The 19760-nt window shown below is 41.8% G+C and overlaps 1 protein-coding gene across 1 annotated transcript in view; it reads right to left on the reverse strand.

Moving 5' to 3' along the window:
• The window catches only part of alk (ALK receptor tyrosine kinase), a 768505-nt gene that overhangs the window by 128447 nt on the left and 620298 nt on the right, over positions 1 to 19760 (reverse strand). Inside the window, exons 6-8 of the mRNA XM_029621021.2 lie at positions 6621 to 6752; positions 3099 to 3236; positions 1205 to 1308 (exon numbers count right to left, since the gene is read on the reverse strand). Coding sequence (XP_029476881.2) covers positions 1205 to 1308; positions 3099 to 3236; positions 6621 to 6752 — 374 coding nt within the window. The remainder of the gene's footprint in view (positions 1 to 1204; positions 1309 to 3098; positions 3237 to 6620; positions 6753 to 19760) is intronic.

Below are 19760 nucleotides of genomic sequence, written 5' to 3' on the forward strand. Positions count from 1 at the left end.
CACCTTCTCAAAGTAGAAATATGATTTAATTCTCGCATTTTGAGGAATAGGAGTTTGGCCAAAAGAGGTGCTTTGTTCTCTTAGACTTTCTCAATACTGCATGACAGTTTCTACCAGGTATTTATGACCTGTGGTAAAGTTACACAAAGTGAAAGGGCTAAGTGAAGTTAAGACATTGATGCTGTCCTAACAAAAACACCGTACTAACCTCTAAATACAATATTAGCCAACTTGCCAGACAGACACCTATCAAGAGGCAGACTTTTAAAACCATAGCCATGGACTCACGATGTCTCGACCTGACTGACAACCTCGCTGACCAATAATGCATTTGAAATTCTCCATTATATATTTCTTGTCATCAGATTGACAGGCACGGTCTCTTATGTTTATTGATTGGGTTGACCTCGTGTCTGGAAATCCTATCCCTGGGAAATATCACCGACTTCTTATCTTGCTAAACCACCACTATCAGGGTTGGGATCAAACTTCTGTCAATTCAGGAAATACATTTTAAATTAATAAGTGAATAAATGTCCACTGCAGCTCTTACCAGGTCAGTGTAAATGTGTGCGTGTGTGTGTGCGCGCATCTGTCTGTCTGTGTTTTTAGGCAACTAGTTATATGAAAACAAAGTGCTCCAATGTATTCAACTAGGACTTTTCAATCCATTAGATGAATTCATATCCTTAAGTAAGGAGAGCTCTTCTTATTATATCTAAAAAATGTATGTTTAGTCATTCAGCAATACTGCCATTATCAATAACTTAGTATTTCAAACCAGTTTCAAAAGAAACACAACTGTATTTTTCTTCACAGTGTGCCTGTTTGCTTCCAGATACTCCTCTCTTACATAATTTCTGTCCATTCATTCATGTTTTTGTTTGTTCTCTATGTGCTAATACACACTTTGTCTCTGTCCCAAATTACACCCTATTCCCTACATAGTGCTCTGGTCTAAAGTAGTGCACTGTAATGGAAATAAGGTGCCATTTGGGACACAGACGGTGTGTAAGTCTGTTTGCTTAGACTTAAAAGACCACATCTGCACACAACAGGAAGGCTTTGTGTGTGTGTGTGTATGTGTGTGTGTCTTTCCTTCTGTCTGACTGTCTGTGAGTGTCTGCTGTGTATCTATCTCTGTGTGTGTGTGTGTGTGTGCATGTGTGTGTGTGTAGGAGAAAGAGCACTCCTTTGCTCTCACCTCACATGGAGAGTTCCGTAGGGGAGGAGGGAAGAGAGGGCTCCTGAGCAATGCGGACCCCTGCTGACCCTTGGACAGTCCTCCATCCACACTGAACATGGCACCTGGAAGACAAACATCACACAAATAAATAATGACAGAAGATTGTACAAGCTTCTATGAAACATGTTGGGCATATTTTTTTATTTTTTACTTTAACCCCTGTTTCTCCCCAATTGGTAGATACAGTCTTGTCCCATCGCTGCAACTCCCCAACGAACTTCGGAAAGGAGAACATCGAGAGCCAAGGATCTTCCGAAATATGACCCTGCCAAGCCACACTGCTTCTTGACACACTGCATGCTTAACCCGGAAGCCAGCAACACCAATGTGTCAGCTTGCAGGCGCCCAGCCTGCTACAAAGAGTCGCTAGAGCGCGATGGGACAAGGAAATCCTGGCCGGCCAAACCCTCCCCCAACCTGGACAACGCTGGGCCAATTGTGTGCCACCTCATGAGTCTCCCGGTCACGGCCGGCTGTGACACTGCCTGGGGTCGAACCCGGGTCTATAGAGACGCCTCATTTATAATCCACATAATAATAAAAAATGTCCTGTTGCTGCAGGATTATTTTCCTGCTGTGAGAAACTGGGTCAAATTAAGATACAGGGTCTGTACACAAGTACAGGCTTCAGCATGCTTTCATTTTGGCTGGCCCTTAGCCGAACTCGACTAGCCGAAAATAACTTTGCTTGGAAAATGAGAAAAAAGCGACAATAGTACAGTTTGTCCATTTTGAGACTCCATAGCCAGTATACACATTAATGGAAGATAACTTACGTAGTCGGTCATACATTTTTACATTTTTGCCGAAGAGTTCTTAGTCGCACAATTTCACATTTAAGACATTTGGTGCCGTATTTTTCTATCAAAAAAATTGCATGAAAATGAGTCTCATTGAATGTCAATAAAGATTTAATTGACATTTCCGTACTGTTGACCAATCACTGACAAAGGGGCGTAAACTTATGCTCCGAACCTCGGCTTGCCTCCAGAATAATGTGTGCCCGAACAGCCGAAAAAACCCTCACCAAAGTCTAAAACGAACAAAAACGTCACAGAATGTTGTCAATGCGCCACAGGTTTAGCAAGAGAGCGATAACTTAAATCAAATGGCATCTGTAATTACATTTTAGAGTCTACCAAACTGTTTCGGCTGGGAAGCATGCCAGGAAGTTACCCCCTTAAGGGGTAACAGAGTGATTTGGGATAGCTAGGGTTGGTGGACATGGCCCATATGATTGATAAACTCAGCAAAAAAAGAAACGTCCTCTCACTGTCAACAGTATTTATTTTCAGCAAACTTAAAATGTGTTAATATTTGTATGAACATAACAAGATTCAACAACTGAGACATAAACTGAACAAGTTCCACAGACATGTGACTAACAGAAATGGATTAATGTGTCCCTGAACAAAGGGGGGTGGGGTCAAAATCAAAAGTAACAGTCAGTATCTGGTGGCCACCAGCTGCATTAAGTACTGCAGTACATCTCCTCATGGACTGCACCCAATTTGCCAGTTCTTGCTGTGAGATGTTACCCCACTCTTCCACCAAGGCACCTGCAAATTCCCGGACATTTATGGCAGGGAATGGCCCTATCCCCCACCCTCCAATCCAACAGCTCCCATAATTTGCAAATAAATTCATAAAAAATCCTACAATGTGATTTTCTGGATTTTTTTTTCTCATTTTGTCTGTCATAGTTGAAGTGTACCTATGATGAAAATGACAGGCCTCTCTCATCTTTTTAAGTGGGAGAACTTGCACAATTGGTGGCTGACTAAATACTTTTCTGCCCCACTGTATACATATTTAAGTGACGACATGTCTTTAAAAAGCACTGATGATTCACCTGAGGATGATGGACAGCTAGGCCGCACCTTCTTTGGAATGGTGCGAACACGCCTCCAGGAGGATCCCTTGGCTGCAATTGGCTGCCATCCGCACTCACCGTCCTCGAAGGAGCAATAGCTGCCATTGAGAAACTGACCTGAAATTGAGAGATAGCGGTAGAGAGAGAAGAGAGTGAGTAGCCTCAAACGAGCTGTAACTGCAGATAAATTGACCTAGGAGAGAAAGAGCGAGAGAGCAAGAGAGTGGGGAGCCATCCAAACAACTTGCTTGTACAAGTCTGAAAGACATGAAGATAATTAGACCTCTGAGTTAGACCTCTGGGCTGGGGTGTCGGAGAGAGGGAGGAGAAAGAAAATCAGAGATATCAAAATAAGGGAAAAAAGGGGAGGGGATTCAAGCCTGCTGCGAATGGGGGTGTCTGTACTGTACACAGTATTTAACTGCCTAAAAGTCCCTTCATAGGGGGTAGGTAGTTGTCCAAGCCTTCTAGTAGGACCATTAGACATGTTTCACATAGAATTTGCCAAGTTATCTCAGCAAGGATGCATGCTGCTAACCAGTGGTGATTTTAGCATGTAAATCTTGGTGGGGCAGAAAAATTTAATTGGGATGCATGCCAGCACAGCCACTACACAACACAACACTAAACACTACATTAATTGCACTATATCGGTGACAAATGGTGCCCACAAACTGTTAGGGCCTACATAAAGCTGTCCTAACAGCAAACACCCAACAGCAGTCTCAACATCTTACCACTGGTACACCTGGCTATCAGTAAAGCCTTATCAGGCAGCAAAACAGTTCATTCAGGCTCATTTACTGCCTTTAAAAAAATACATAGCTGACTTGCTTAAACAAATGACAATTGGGATGTACAAACTATGGCATAAGGGGACGACAAGCGGATAAGAGGCAATCCGTCATTAATGAGCGAGCTAGGATGACGTAGTCAATATAACTATTTGTTCAGCACTTTTGAAATGTGCAGCGAACATGGGCCATTCAGTTCAAATCAGAACTGTAGGATAAATAAAGGGGACATATAAGCAGACAATGAAAGCTCTTATAATATTTCATGATTACACTTCTCTAAAACAGGTCATAGGCTCCATGTGCACTACCAAGTCAGAACAGTAGGCAAAATTAAGAGGAGAAAATAGACCAAATGATTAGGCCAGTGATTGCTTTACAATGCTTGCAGTTAGCCGCTTATTCCATCCAAACCACATTGTTGAATTTGCGATTTCCAACTTGTTGTGTAATGTTTATGTCCAATGGCTGATGAGCACCAATGTATTTTATCAATAGTTTTTCTTCATGATTTCTCTTTGTATGACAAGGATTGACCATGCTGGTCCTCTATGAACATCTTTAGAACAATCTGGCCATGTACTCTTATAATCTCCACCCGGCGTGGCCAATAGAGGACTGGCCTCCCCTCAGAGCCTGGTTCCTCTTTAAGTTTCTTCCTAGGTTCCTACCTTTCTACATCTGCATTGCTTGATGTGTGGGTTTTATGCTGGGTTGCTGTATAGCACTTTGTGACATCTGCTGATTTAAAATGGGCTTTTTAAATACATTTGATTGATTGAATTTGACCAGCAGAGACTTTGGTCCTCTAACCTGGGCGGATGTGTAAAATAAAAATCTGGGGGACATCCACCCCCACCCTACGCCACCTTCTTCCATCCTCAATGTCAATGTCAGATATTTGATGACATCATGACATGAGCTGAGCTAGATTCTACTTTTCTTCTTCTCCCTTTTCCAGTCAATGAGTTTTGGCAACATGCGTTGTCGTGCTTAATTAGATTAAAGGAAAAGATAAATCATGGCTGGATCACATTGAATAGGTTATGCCGAAGGGTAAGACAGTGTGCTTTGGTACTCAGAGTCGCGAATATCCCATGGCGGGTAGGATGACGCAATTGCAGGGCACAGCTGTAAGTGACTGAAGGGGAGGGAGGGAGGGAGAAAAGAGAGAGTGGACAGAGAGACATGGGAGAGAGTGGGTGGGGGGGAAGGAGAGAGAAAGATAGAAAGGGAGGGAGAAATGTGACAGAGAAAGAGGGAGGAAAGAAGAAGAGAGAGTGAGAGAAAAGATCATGGGCAGGGTGAGGAGAGTAAATTGAGAGAAATACAAAAAAACACATGAATCACTGGTAATAGTGCCTAATGGAAAATAAAAAAAGTGAAGTAATTCCCTCTCAGATCTGACAGATTGAGAGCGAGAGGGAGAGCGAGAGACAGAAAGACAGAGAGGAGAGCTCTAGGTTCCCAACACAGTTTAATCAGCCTTTATGTCTTTACTATCATGTTGCAATCATCAGGAAATGGGCTGGTGATCCATTGCTTTTACAAAAGTAGAGTAATATAATTTGGTACTTTCTCTTTCATGTTTCTGTTTTACCCACTTCTCATGTCAAATACAGTCAATCCAATAAATGAGATCAATGATGTAACTAGTGTTGTCATAGCCATGGACAAATAACTACTCAACATTTGACAAGGTAGAATGGCATTATTCGCAGATAAGATATAGCAGAGCATTTGCCACAAAGCGTGAGCAAACATTTGATATTGGATGTGTGTTGGATGCGTAACGAGCGTCCTAATCATGTTATAAACACCTCTCAAGTCACTCCCTGTAGAAAGACCATGGCATCATGAATTCCAGTGAATATGAGGCTGTGCAACCTCTGGTTGTTATACATACTGATTTCCATGCATTTCATGTTTTAAGTGGTGCTTAATTAAACTAATTATACTCAGAATCCCTTTCATTAAATAGTTTGTCTCTCTGGGGCATCTCCAACACACAGCACATTCAAATGTACACTACCTACTGGATTAGCACGCACGTAGTGTCATTAGCAGGGAAAAAGCCTCTTATCTCGCTAGCCCCCCCAGTTTGTCAACCTATAAGCACAGGGGAGCAGCCATCATGCTAATAAGTGGCACACAGGAGGCTAATCATGCACTGTGGGGGCATGTTCTTAAGTCAGCTTCATATGTATGTGCATGGAAGGTAAGTCATTTAGTATAAATTAACATTCTGTATGCTTTTCCGGAATTCACTTCAAATGTATTTCCAGAGATATGTGTATCGACACACATGCAATTATATATGTATAAATGATAAACTACACACACACACACACACACACACACACACACACACACACACACGCATCATGTACCTAATTATTTTTAGGGAGCATTGATGGCCAAATTCAATTGCTTTGAAGTAATCATGCCTTAAAGAACTACTATCTTCTATATTTTCAGTGTACATCGGGAAAAAACTGAGGACTGTGCATTTCAATGGGCACGACGACCTTGCACACAAACATATCCAGCTACACACACATATACAAATATCCAGGGCTAGGGGACTTTCTAACCCAACTTTGGCAGAACAATTATTCCTGAGCCTTGAGATAACGAATGTGTACTAGAATCAAAAATTACTACCACAGGAAACGTCAAGGGTGAGAAGCAGATAGGCTCTACTCACGGCACATGTTCCCTTCATCGTCGCCGAACGGGCAGTCCATCTTGAAGTCACACAGCTGTCCAAGAGGGACCCCTGGGCCCTGGTTACAGTGGTACTGGCCCTGGAGGGTGATGTTGTGGATTGGGTAGGGATCTGGAGAGAAGCAAAGAGAGAGATAGAAACATATCGGTCAACAGAGGCCAATGAATCATCATCAGAATGACATGATTGAGGCTTTAGGGTCTTAAAATGGACACGTATGCCAAACTGGTATTATGTAGGGGAGAGTTGGGTAAGACATTTTCTTTGAGAGACGCAGAGTAGGTGAAAGGATGATCTCCGCCTGTGTACTTCCCGCCGTGAACCAGGGAGGAGGAGGTGTGATGGTGTGGGGGTGATTTGCTGGTGACACTGTTAGTGATTTATTTAGAATTCAAGGCACACTTAACCAACAAGGCTACCACAGCATTCTGCAGCGATACACCATCCCACCTGGTTTGCACTTAGTGGGTCTTGACGCAAGAGCACAAAAAAAGAGCTTTGAGGACACCTCACCCTGGGTGAACTTGATGGAAGATTTGGGTTTAGATGATCCATAGACACAGCCACCAGATCACTGCAACTAATAATAGCACTGCCACCTCACGACACAGCCACCCGAAGCACTGCAACTAGCAACTAGCACTGAAGTGCGAGTTGCACTTCAGTGCGAGGATACGCCGCTTTAAAAATAGAATTCAGAGCATGGGTTGACTTGGTCCTGAAGAAAGAGTATATAAGAAGCATGCTTTCAATGGAAAGGCATGATAGTGCTACTTGACTTATCACTGACAGACAGCTCGTGATACTTCAAATATCATCAACCTAAAAGGTAATATCTGACTTTCATACTCTAGAACAATTGTATCCCTTGACTTCTGATTTCTGAATGAGACATACTGAGACAACTACCCAATACACTCCTTGTGCTGAGTACATCCACCTCCTAACCGGAGTGGATAAATAGCATCAGTGGTGTTACAAAGGGTCTTGATCTCGAACCGTTCTCTTCACTAATCTGTAAATCATAGTACAACTTCTAGTAGGAGAAACAGATACTGAGTGATTGGATAAGCCTCTAGAGCAATTGTGAGTGGAAGAACATACTCTTTGGGGACCAACCAGGTCAACCTACGCTAAGGTAATTAACCGCTTGTTGTAATACATATATAAGGCATTAATAGTAGTAAGTGTTTTGATGATGTGTGATGTTATAGATTAAGGACCAGAAAGAAACTGTAATAACGTATACAACTGTGTGAACTGCAAACATTGAATAAAAAGTAGAAACTAGACCCAAAACCCTAGGGGGAGAACACCTCTGACACTCCCAATCTAGGGAAACAAGTCTAGTTTCTGCACTAAAGACAATATAATGGTTTGGACAGAATAATCATTTTATTGTAACAGGTATTCTCTATATTAATATTCAAGTAGTATTAGTCGACGGACATAGACTGTAAATCGTAACCAAGTTATAGATTACGTGAGTCTAGATATAAGAGCATACAAAGGGAAAGTAAAGCAAGCGGTACTCTAAGTCTGAATGATATTATCTAAGATCCCGAAACCAGCCTAACGGCATCACATAAGGCTAATCTCTGAATAAAAGGGCAGGATACATAACCAGGTCAGTCCGGCGGACCTGTGAGTCACCTGTTAGCCGGGTGACATAAGAACGTGAGTGAGACGACTTGTATCACTCTCGACGGGGGTATCTTAACGGACCTATAGCAAAATCCCCTACCGCGACAGACTATCATTTGTTTTTTAACAGGACAATGACCCAACACACCTCCAGGCTGTGTAAGGGCTATTTGATCAAGAAGGAGAGTGATGGACTGCTGCATCAAATGACCTGGCCTCCACAATCACCCCAACCTCAACCCAGTAGATATGGTTTGGGATGAGTTTGACCGCAGAGGGAAGGAAAAGAAGCCAACAAGTGCTCAGAATGTGGTAACTCCTTCAAGATTGCTGGAAAAGCATTCCAGGTGAAGCTGGTTGAGAAAATCCTAAGAGTGTGCAAAGCTGTCATCTAGGAAAAGGGTGGCTACTTTGAAGAATCTCAAATCTCAAATAAATGTAGACTTGTTTAACATTTTTGTTGGTTACTACATGATTCCATATAAGTTATTTAATTATTTTGATGTCTTCACTATTATTTTACAATCTAGAAAATAGTAAAAATAAAGAAAAACCCTTGAATGAGTAGGTGTCCAAACTTCTGACTGTTACACAACATCCTGAAATATACTATATCCCTACACATGATCAGAATTCATGTGAACATTAGTTTCAAAATATATGGGATAAGTTGAGCGACAGGACAGTAAGTTAAGTCGCCTACACATTTCTCTACTGAATAAAATATTACCATGTGTATCTTTATTTCACAAACACAATTCAACTCAATAACAATTTTGCATCCACACACCAAACATACACTTTCTACTTTTTTAAACACTTTTAACACGGGCCCTGTTTTTACTTCATATCCCAGTGATAATAACTTACATTACGCTTGGAAAGAAAACTTCAATTTGCTCAACTTGACATTGACTCAACCATTGAATGCTGAAGACACATTTCGGTTGAGTGCATTCACTTGTGCAACTGACGAGGTCCTTTCCCATTCCCCATGGTCATTGGTCCAACTTACCCCAAGGCAAACATTTTTACTATAATAGACCACACAGCTACAAGGATTCACTTTCGTGCTAGGTTTACGACCACATATCGAAGCTTTTTGAGACCCCAACTTAAGTACAATCTTAAAAAGATCTACCTTGGTTTAGATATAAGCATCATGAAACCTCTAACACACATGTGTCAAACTCTTCCATGGAAGGCCGAGTGTCTGCAGGTTTTCACTCCTCCTTTGTACTTGATTGATGAATTAAGGTCACTAATTAGTAAAGAACTCCCCTCACCTGGTTGTCTAGGTCTTATAGGAAAGGGAAAATAAAACCCACAGACACTAGGCCCTCCATGGAATGAGTTTGACACCCCTGCTCAAACACAATAAATTCATTTGACTTGGTGAAAATCCATTATTTGGACCTAACTTGCTTACCACTTTTTCTGTGTGGTTTCTTCAATCACAGACTTCATGAAATAATGACCTCTTCCTAAATATTTGTTCAAATGATTGATTTTGGGTTTCCTAGAAATAAGTGTGGCTCAACTGACCCCACTCTCCCCTACCATTTACAACAAAAAGTATACATTGTAAACATATACACACACATGTACTTTATATACATATGATATGCTACCATGTTATAAATGCAACACGCAACAATTTCAACGATGTTACATAAGGAAATCAGCCAATTGAAATACACTGCTCAAAAAAATTAAGGGAACACAAAAATAACACATCCTAGATCTGAATGAATGAAATATTCTTATTAAATACTTTTTTCTTTACATAGTTGAATGTGCTGACAACAAAATTACACAAAAATGATCAATGGAAATCAAATTTATCAACCCATGGAGGTCTGGATTTGGAGTCACACTCAAAATTAACGTGGAAAACCACACTACAGGCTGATCCAACTGTGATGTAATGTCCTTAAAACAAGTCAACATGAGGCTCCGTTGTGTGTGGCCTCCACGTGCCTGTATGACTTCCCTACAACGCCTGGGCATGCTCCTGATGAGGTGGCGGATGGTCTCCTGAGGGATCTCCTCCCAGACCTGGACTAAAGCATCCACCAACTCCTGGACAGTCTGTGGTGCAACGTGGCGTTGGTGGATGGAGCGAGATATTATGTCCCAGATGTGCTCAATTGGATTCAGGTCTGGGGAACGGGCGGTCCATAGCATCAATGCCTTCCTCTTGCAGGAACTGCTGACACACTCCAGCCACATGAGGTCTAGCATTAGGAGGAACCCAGGTCCAACCGCAACAGCATATGGTCTCACAAGGGGTCTGAGGATCTCATCTCGGTACCTAATGGCAGTCAGGCTACCTCTGGCGAGCACATGGAGGGCTGTGCGGCGTCTCCAGACTCTGTCACGTCTATCACATGTGCTCAGTGTGAACCTGCTTTCATCTGTGAAGAGCACAGGGCGCCAGTGGCGAATTTGCCAAACGTCTTGCACGGTGTTGGGCTGTAAGCACAACCCCCACCTGTGGACGTCGGGCCCTCATACCACCCTCATGTAGTCTGTTTCTGACCGTTTGAGCAAACACATGCACATTTGTGGCCTGCTGGAGGTCATTTTGCAGGGCTCTGGCAGTGCTCCTCCTGCTCCTCTTTGCACAAAGGTGGAGGTAGCGGTCCTGCTGCTGGGTTGTTGCCCTCCTACGGCCTCCTCCACGTCTCCTGACGTACTGGCCTGTCTCCTGGTGGCGCCTCCATGCTCTGGACATTACGCTGACAGACACAGCAAACCTTCTTGCCACAGCTCGCATTGATGTGTCATCCTGGATGAGCTGCACTACCTGAGCCCCTTGTGTGGGTTGTAGACTCCGTCTCATGCTACCACTAGAGTGAAAGCACCCCCAGCATTCAAAAGTGACCAAAACATCAGTCAGGAAGCATAGGAACTGAGAAGTGGTCTGTGGTCACCACCTGCAGAACCACTCCTTTATTGGGGGTGTCTTGCTAATTGCCTATCATTTCCACCTGTTGTCTATTCCATTTGCACAACAGCATGTGAAATGTATTGTCAATCAGTGTTGCTTCCTAAGTGGACAGTTTGATTTCATAGAAGTGTGATTGACTTGGAGTTACATTGTGTTGTTTAAGTGTTCCCTTGATTTCTTTGAGCAGTGTACATACATTTGGCAGTAATTTATGGACTTCACATGACTGGAAATACAGATGCTCACAGATACCTTAAAAAAAAGGTAGATCAGAAAACTAGTCAGTATCTGGTGACCACCATTTGCAGCGCCACACATCTCCTTCATATAGAATTGATCAGGCTGTTGATTGTGGTCTGTGGAATATTGTCCCACTCCATCTTGTGGATGGAATTGCAGAATCTCCACATGAGACCTGGACAGAGTCTTAGGACAAAGTCAGGGAAATGATCTCGGAGGAACTGAAGATGGACCACAGGAAGATTGAGGTGGAGCGCGCCCACAGGACTGGAAAACCCACTACCGGCCCAGGTGACAGTCCCAGGTCGATGGTGGTCAAATTGCTGAGGTTCAAGGACAAGGTACCTGTTCTGGAAAGAGCCAAGAACTTGAGAGGAACATACATTATCTTAAACGAGGACTATTTTAAAGCTATGCGCAAGAAGAGGAAAGAACTTATCCCAGCTATGAAAGCTACCAGAGCATTTGGGGACATTGTCCACCTTCCCTCCCAAAAGCCTGGAATGGATGAGAGAGCCAGGCCTATGTGTTCATTGGCTTGGCTCTCTCATACCTTTTCCACATGATGTATATCTCCAATAATCTACCTAGGAAAGGGCTGAAAATGCCCATACTAATATTCACGTCATGATCAAAAGTATGTGGACACTCATCGAACATCTCATTCCAAAATCATGGGCATTAATATGGTGTTGGTCCCCCATTTGCTGCTATAACAGCTTCCACTCTTCTGGGAAGGTTTTCCACTAGATGTTGGAACATTGCTGAGGGGATTAAGATTTCCATTCAGTGGAACTAAGGGGTCTAGCCCAAACCATGAAAAACTGCCCCAGACTATTATTCCTCCTCCGCCAAACTTTACAGTTGGCACTATGCATTGGGGCAGGTAGCGTTCTCCTGGTATCCGCCAAACCAAGATTCGTCCGTCGGAATGTCAGATGGTGAAGCGCGACTCATCACTCCAGAGAAGGTGTTTCCACTGCTCTAGAGACCAATGTCAGCAAGCTTTACACCACTCCAGCCAACACTTGGCATTGCGCATGGTGATCTTAGGCTTGTGCGAGGATACTCAGCCATGGAAACCCATTTCATGAAGCTTCCGTTGAACAGTTCTTGTGCTGAGTGTTGTAACCGAGGACAGACGATTGTTATGCGCTACGTGCTTCAGCACTCAGTGGGCCTGTTCTGTGAGCTTGTGTTGCCTACGACTTCGCAGCTGAGCCTTTGTTGCTCCTAGACGTTTCCACTTCACATTAACCGTTGATCGGGGCAGATCTAGCAGGGCAGAAATTTGACAAACTGACTTCTTGGAAAGGTGGCATTCTATGTCACTGAGTTCTTCCGTGAGGCCATTCTACTGCCAATGTTTGTCTATGGAGATTGGATGGCAGGGTGCTCAATTGTATATATCTGTCAGCAACGTGTGTGGATGAAACAGCATAATCCACTCATTTGAAAGGGTGTCCACATACTTATTTTTATATATATAGTGTATCCTGATGCCTAGTCACCTTACCTCTATACATATCTACCCCTACCATTTCAGTATCCCTTCACATTGTAAATATGGTAATGGTACTGACTCTGGAACTGACCCTTTATATAACTTACTTCCTTCTGTTCTTCTTATTTCTATTTCCTGTGTTTTTGTTAAACTCCACTTTATTTTATAGTATCATATTTTTACTACTGGTATTGCTTACTGCATTGTTGGGAAAGAGCTGGCAAATGAAAAGCATTTCAATGTACTTGTGCACGTGACAATACAACTTTAATATAAATACTCTAACAATATTAAGGCTGGTTTGCCCCCTAGGGCCACCGTACAATATGAAAACAGGATATGAATCACTCTTTCTCATACCGTCTCAAGGTCTAGAAAGATTTCACAGGTCACAAACAAGTTTCACCTTATAATGACATTTCCCGTATCACCGCCCAGAATCAGGAAGCCACTGTTTCGGTCCTGCCATTTGATTTCTTATTTCTTACTGGTATATTATACAGAAGCCACAAGGGGAAAATATGTGTGCCGATAAGGAATGGTGATAGCTCGGCTCTGTTATGAAATGCTGATTGTCTGGCTCTGTTAAAGTGATGATGCACTGTGAAAATAAACTGCGAGACAAGAAATGATGGAATACTAGTAGCCTAGAGCTTCTTTCTCCCCCTTATGATTTCTGTAGCCATCATCAAGCTGTCAAGAAGAATGATGATAAGAATTTGTCTTTGATAGGTTTGATGAAGTTAGTGTCAGTGGGGAGCAGTTTTTGCTCTTTGAAAAGTGCCAAAATAACCAACAGCTAAGTAATGAACAACAATATTAAACTCTATTACTATCATATTGTGTCAAGAATGTTAGTCAGGCATGTCGGCTTGGACCTTACTGGTGCCCTATTAAGATAAATGTAATATATTATTAACATCATGGTCATTTGAACCTACTCTAAACAACTTGGAATAATACACTGATGATACCAATATGGGTATAAGGTGTCCATATTAGGACAGCCTCTAAGTCAGTATGGATGCACCACCAACATACAGAACAGCCAACCAACCCACATTTGCCAAAAGATTTACATGTGACATGCTCAGTATGACAAATTAAAAGAGACAGATTGAGATCAGGCCGGTAAGTACATCTGGGGGAAATATTTTGATTGCAAGATCACGTAAAAACAAGAAGTTCCGAGACCTCATTTGAATTCAACTTTCACTGTGGCTGGGTTAAGAATTTAACAGTGATTTGAATAATGACTGATTAAGTTAGTCTATTGAAGCATAAGCCATAAACAAGTCTATGGCAGATGTGAATGTGCATTTCTGTTTTTCTAATTTGGCATGAGAGGGTGAGTCACCTCTAATCACAATTATTGTCGGGACCGACATCTGGAGAATCTATTGAAAAGTTTTCTGTACACAACTCCATCAAGTCTAGCTTGTACTCTAGGGATGACGTTTGTTCTTTAACAAGCCTCTAATAAGGTACCTTAGTTATCTTCCTTACTATCCCTGCTGATTATACAAACAACATTACACCAATAATAATGCTTTGGACTTCCCTAATTGTGTTTGTCATTAAATGTACTTTAAAACATTTGCGTGAGTCAATGAGTAGAAGTACTCCAGAGTTGCTTGTATATTACGAACAGAACTGGACCATTTATTTTCTTGTGCGGTTGTAATTCCATATACATTTCCCTACGTAATATATTGTTTGCCTTAATATATCGCTAAACTATTTGAATTATTTTCTTATTCTTTCCCATCCAAGTCATCTATTTCCCTGTTTTAACCCATTATCCAACAACTCTTATTGCCAAAATAGACAATGGTTACGGTTTAATTTACAGTCTCCTATTATCTGGTATTGTACTTAATATTTTCATGGTAACATAGTAATAATCCAATAATTATTTAATAGTAGGTTTTCTTTGGGATTTATGGAAACAAGCACTTTGTACTATGTAGTGACCAATTCTGTTGAAAGAACGACCAGAAAGTACCCATTCGTACCACACCATTTCCCTGTAAAACAGTAGGCAAACACCTGCTGAAACAGGACAATAAAACTGAGAACTACAACCAGAGCCACATATACTGTAGTCTATATTATGGCTCTGATTACCAACACACCACTGCCTTGTTTCAATAGTGGACTTTCCATTTGATACCCGGTAGTTACCAATTGTGTTGAATGTACCAGAAAGTACACATTTGTACCACAATGTTTCCCTATAAAGACTAGCAAATACCTACTAAATCAGGACAGTTAAATTAAGCACTACCACTACACGACTGCTTTGTTTTCATACTGGGCTCTCCACTCTCACCCAGGAGAATCTGGGGGCTTCTCAGGGGTCACACAAGGGTGAGCACTTCACTCACACAAATCTCTGGTGGCAGAATGGGGAGATATTCATGGAGATTTACAGTCGGCGGAATCCTAAGATGGATGCCCCTGACGCTCCCTCTGGACAGTGAACAGGACAGGAGGCATTCGCTCAAGAATTCAATTAACTGCCCAGAGCCATGCTCTATTGGTCAGAGTACAGCCCAATCACGATCCATCTCTGTCAGAGGAAGCCACTCAGTAGGAGGAGAAGGGGGATCTATGCCGGGTGCATTGCGAGTGTGGAGACCAATGTGACAAAATGGAAAATACATGGAAAGAAGCATCTTCGTTTCATTTTGACAAACTTTTGTGTAAAGTGTGTCTCAGAAATTATATTCATGGATTGAAATGATGACTGTTTACTTAGTTATATGTAAAATAAACAAGATTACAATGGAATTAATTAGTACAATAATGAACTGCTAGCAATGTTAAGTATCTGAAGTATTTTGCCCAATAAACAACTTCATTCAAGTAAGAGAAAATAATAGTAGGAATGATGTAATATGCAATGGTGCATTTTCAATCAACTGAATAAAATATTTATCATTAAATTGACATGTCCCTGCACATTTTGATTGTACACATTTTTTGGTTTACCTTGTTGACTTTTGTCCTCCATATATCCTATTCATTACATACGTCACATGTCAGATGGATGCCTTGGCCAGAAATACATTTGAAAGAGACATACTAAGTGTCTTGCAGACACAGTGCAAAGAGACATGTTTACTTTTCTTTTCTCACCTTCTTTGAAGCCTTCGAGGTGAGACTCACTACTAACGTGGACACGCCTAGCCCTCTGGGAGAGTGAGGGTATAGCAACAACAACAAAATGAAGCTACCAACATGTATAGAGTGGCAAGGTACATTAAAGCACCACAGAGTGGTGGGAGTGTGTCTTTTTGTAAAGCCATGTGCTACACTGAGTCAGCTTTGATACATTGGTGGTCCCCTGTCCTTGATGTACAGTTGTTTTCTCTGTTGGGTCACAGAGGAGCTAGCGATGCTCCCAGCTCCCTTTCAAATGAAAATCATCACACGTGGAGTGATTTTAAAGTATGGCGGCATTTGGGGGTGGAGCTACTATCTAGTCTACTGATTTGCAGGGTTTATAGTCATTCACCAAAGCAAAGTTATCAAATTAACACCGCACTTGAATTCCGTATTATGAGCTCATGAAATACTATTATGAACAAGCCACTTAACGTGACCTCTTTGTGTATATTTTGAGTGCATGTGACATGTAATTATTAGTTGTTTTCTGTTGCAAAGCCATAAGACATACAGGAAAGTAGTTTTTTTTACAAATCTATGTACCGACACTGTAATCACACTAATGAACATCATGTATGTTATCACCATGTTATCATATAGGTTTTAACGACACCTCAGAAGTTCAGATCATTTAAGTGTAGGCCGAGTTCTACCACCTCAAGAAAACAGCAAAACAAAACGTTGAGGTCGTTCAATCAACATCAATGATTTCAATCTCCATTCAAAATCTATGTTCTACTCTCACAGGAGACTAGGCTGATCCAGATGTCGGCTGTATTTGGCATCCGTCGTTATATTAACATTTCACCCAACTAGCCCAGGGCAATTGAAGACCTCCTCAATATCATCAAATAAGACCCGCAGCTATGGTTGCATCTGAGAGGGTGGGTTTGTAATACGGATATGGTTTGTATTGGTAAAGAGAGGGACATTTCTCACAAGTTGTTTTTGGAAGGGCCTAAGGGTGGAGAACAGAGGGATAGAAGAGGAGATGAGGCTGAGAGCCGCGAGATATAGACAGGGTGGATATTTTAGCAAGTTGAGGATAAGTGAGATTAAAAGCAAAACATCACTAATTCATGCTATTAAAGTGTTTTGTAAGTAAAAAAAAAAATTCAGTGGGGTGAGATACATCTTAATTCTAAAAAAAGCACAAAACGCTTTAACATGCATAAATGTACGTATGTTACATTTGCAGGAGTACACACACACACACACACACACACACACACACACACACACACACACTGGAATTGTTTATGTGTGCTACATTGTGTTTGCCTCTTACTACTTCCATTTACCAATACCCATGTCATGCATTGTGATTTTTTTCAGGTCCCTTGATCACTATATTCATTCCACTTGGATGAGGCCATATCTACAAACCCAATGCATTTATTGATTCATGAGTGTTTCACTAGCTGGCCATTGGGCCTAACATTTACTAGGCTGATTGGCATGAGAGACAATAAAATCTCAATTACGCCAACCATCGCCAATCATCCTTATTAGATTGCAATTGGGTCTTTAAATTCCGTTCCTACCACTCATTTATTTTGTCTCATTCTCATCTATGCTCGTTTCCCATATGGCATCCTATTCCCTATATAGTGCACTACATTTGACCAGAGCGTTTTGGCCCCTGGTCAAAAGCAGTGCACTATGTAGGGAATAGTGTACCATTTGGGACGCATTCTATTTCTGTACTCGATCTCAGCAAGTGGATACATACCTATTCTGTGTCCATCATTCTTAGGTAATTCATGTGCAGTTTTTTTTGTACAATAGACCGTTGACTTTGATTCCAGATCAATTCACCAAGATGCTAGCATTGTGAAAAAAACTGATAATTGATAGAGTTTAACAATAGGATGCCTCCTGTCTCAGCCTCCAGTATTTATGCTGCAGTAGTTTATCTGTCGGGGGGCTAGGGTAAGTTTGTTATATCTGGAGTACTTCTCCTGTCCTATTCGGTGTCCTGTGTGAATTTAAGTGTGCTCTCTCTAATTCTCTCTTTCTCTCTTTCTTTCTCTCTCTCGGAGGACCTGAGCCCTAGGACCATGCATCAGGACTACCTGACATGATGACTTCTTGCTGTCCCCAGTCCACCTGGCCGTGCTGCTGCTCCAGTTTCAACTGTTCTGCCTTATTATTATTGGACCATGCTGGTCATTTATGAACATTTGAACATCTTGGCCATGTTCTGTTATAATCTCCACCCGGCACAGCCAGAAGAGGACTGGCCAACCCTCATAGCCTGGTTCCTCTCTAGGTTTCTTCCTAGGTTTTGGCCTTTCTAGGGAGTTTTTCCTAGCCACTGTGCTTCTACACCTATATTGCTTGCTGTTTGGGGTTTTAGGCTGGGTTTCTGTATAGCACTTTGAGATATCAGCTGATGTACGAAGGGCTATATAAATACATTTGATTTGAACACTAGAACCGCCAATGCCATCTTATTGGTGTCATGTGAATACATTTTTTATTATTACTGTATCTCTAAAAAATATATATATTTAAAATAATATACAGTACCAATCAAAAGTTTAGACACACCTACTAATTGAAGGGTTTTTATATATGTTTACTATTTTCTACATTTAAATGCTTCCATCCATCCATCCCTATACCCGACACTCTATCCACTCCACCACCTAACTCATTTCACTTCCCTGGCTCCCCAGAATAGAAGTGATTGATGGGTAAGGTGAAACCCTCCCGCCATTGTGTAGCAAATCACTGAGTATATACTTGCAGTAACGCCCCATTAGAGGCCTGCAGCAGCATGTTGTAATGGTTAGGGAAATGGGCCAGGGTAGAGGAGGTTAGAGGTTCAAGTCCCCTGAAGGGACTTGCTGTTGCCTTATCTGGTGTACTTATCCATTGGTGACAATATGTTAGAAATATCTGCAAAGCGAAACAAACTAGAAGTGTATAAACAGGAGTGTAAACAGGACTTAACATATGGTATGACAAGTGATGATCCAGTGTTCATAAGCAAGGGTTATTGTCATATGCCCCTGTGCTTTACTATGGCACAGACAGACAGAAACTGAAACACATTTATTATTGACACGATCTGTTAATGAACTCATGTGCCAGTCCTTTATTTCGCTAACACTCCTGTTTCTTTTGTGTGAGACAAACTGGGAGAGTGCGGACGGCTGCGATTCTCCTGAATAACAAGCTCATCTGTATGCCAATACAACAGCCGGTGCGAAATACAGACATGTCACCGGTGATATGCCGGAGACATTTCGACTTGTCAAAGGGAACAATGAGCCTAAGCGATAGATGCGTCAGCACTCAAGTTGCTTTTGGGTAATGCATGGGAATCACTTTTTGGCCCCTTGGCAGATGAGTTCATTAGCGTTGCAGGATGAAAAAAGCTTAAGGACACATTGCTTGATTAATTTGGCCTGTGTGGCTGTTAGCTGACGAATATCTCACCAAGCCACGGCTTCAGTAATCGCTGTGCAGGGAAGATGCCACAAAAGGAAGGAGCGTGTCAGATTTAAGAACTATCTGTAGATCTTAGCATTTGCGGGTTCTCTCAAATTGCAACATTTGATCTGAGGCACGGTCACAAACTCAAAAGACTGCCGTGAAC

Source organism: Oncorhynchus nerka, linkage group LG28, assembly GCF_034236695.1.
Source record: "Oncorhynchus nerka isolate Pitt River linkage group LG28, Oner_Uvic_2.0, whole genome shotgun sequence".
In the NCBI taxonomy this organism is placed as follows: domain Eukaryota; kingdom Metazoa; phylum Chordata; class Actinopteri; order Salmoniformes; family Salmonidae; genus Oncorhynchus; species Oncorhynchus nerka.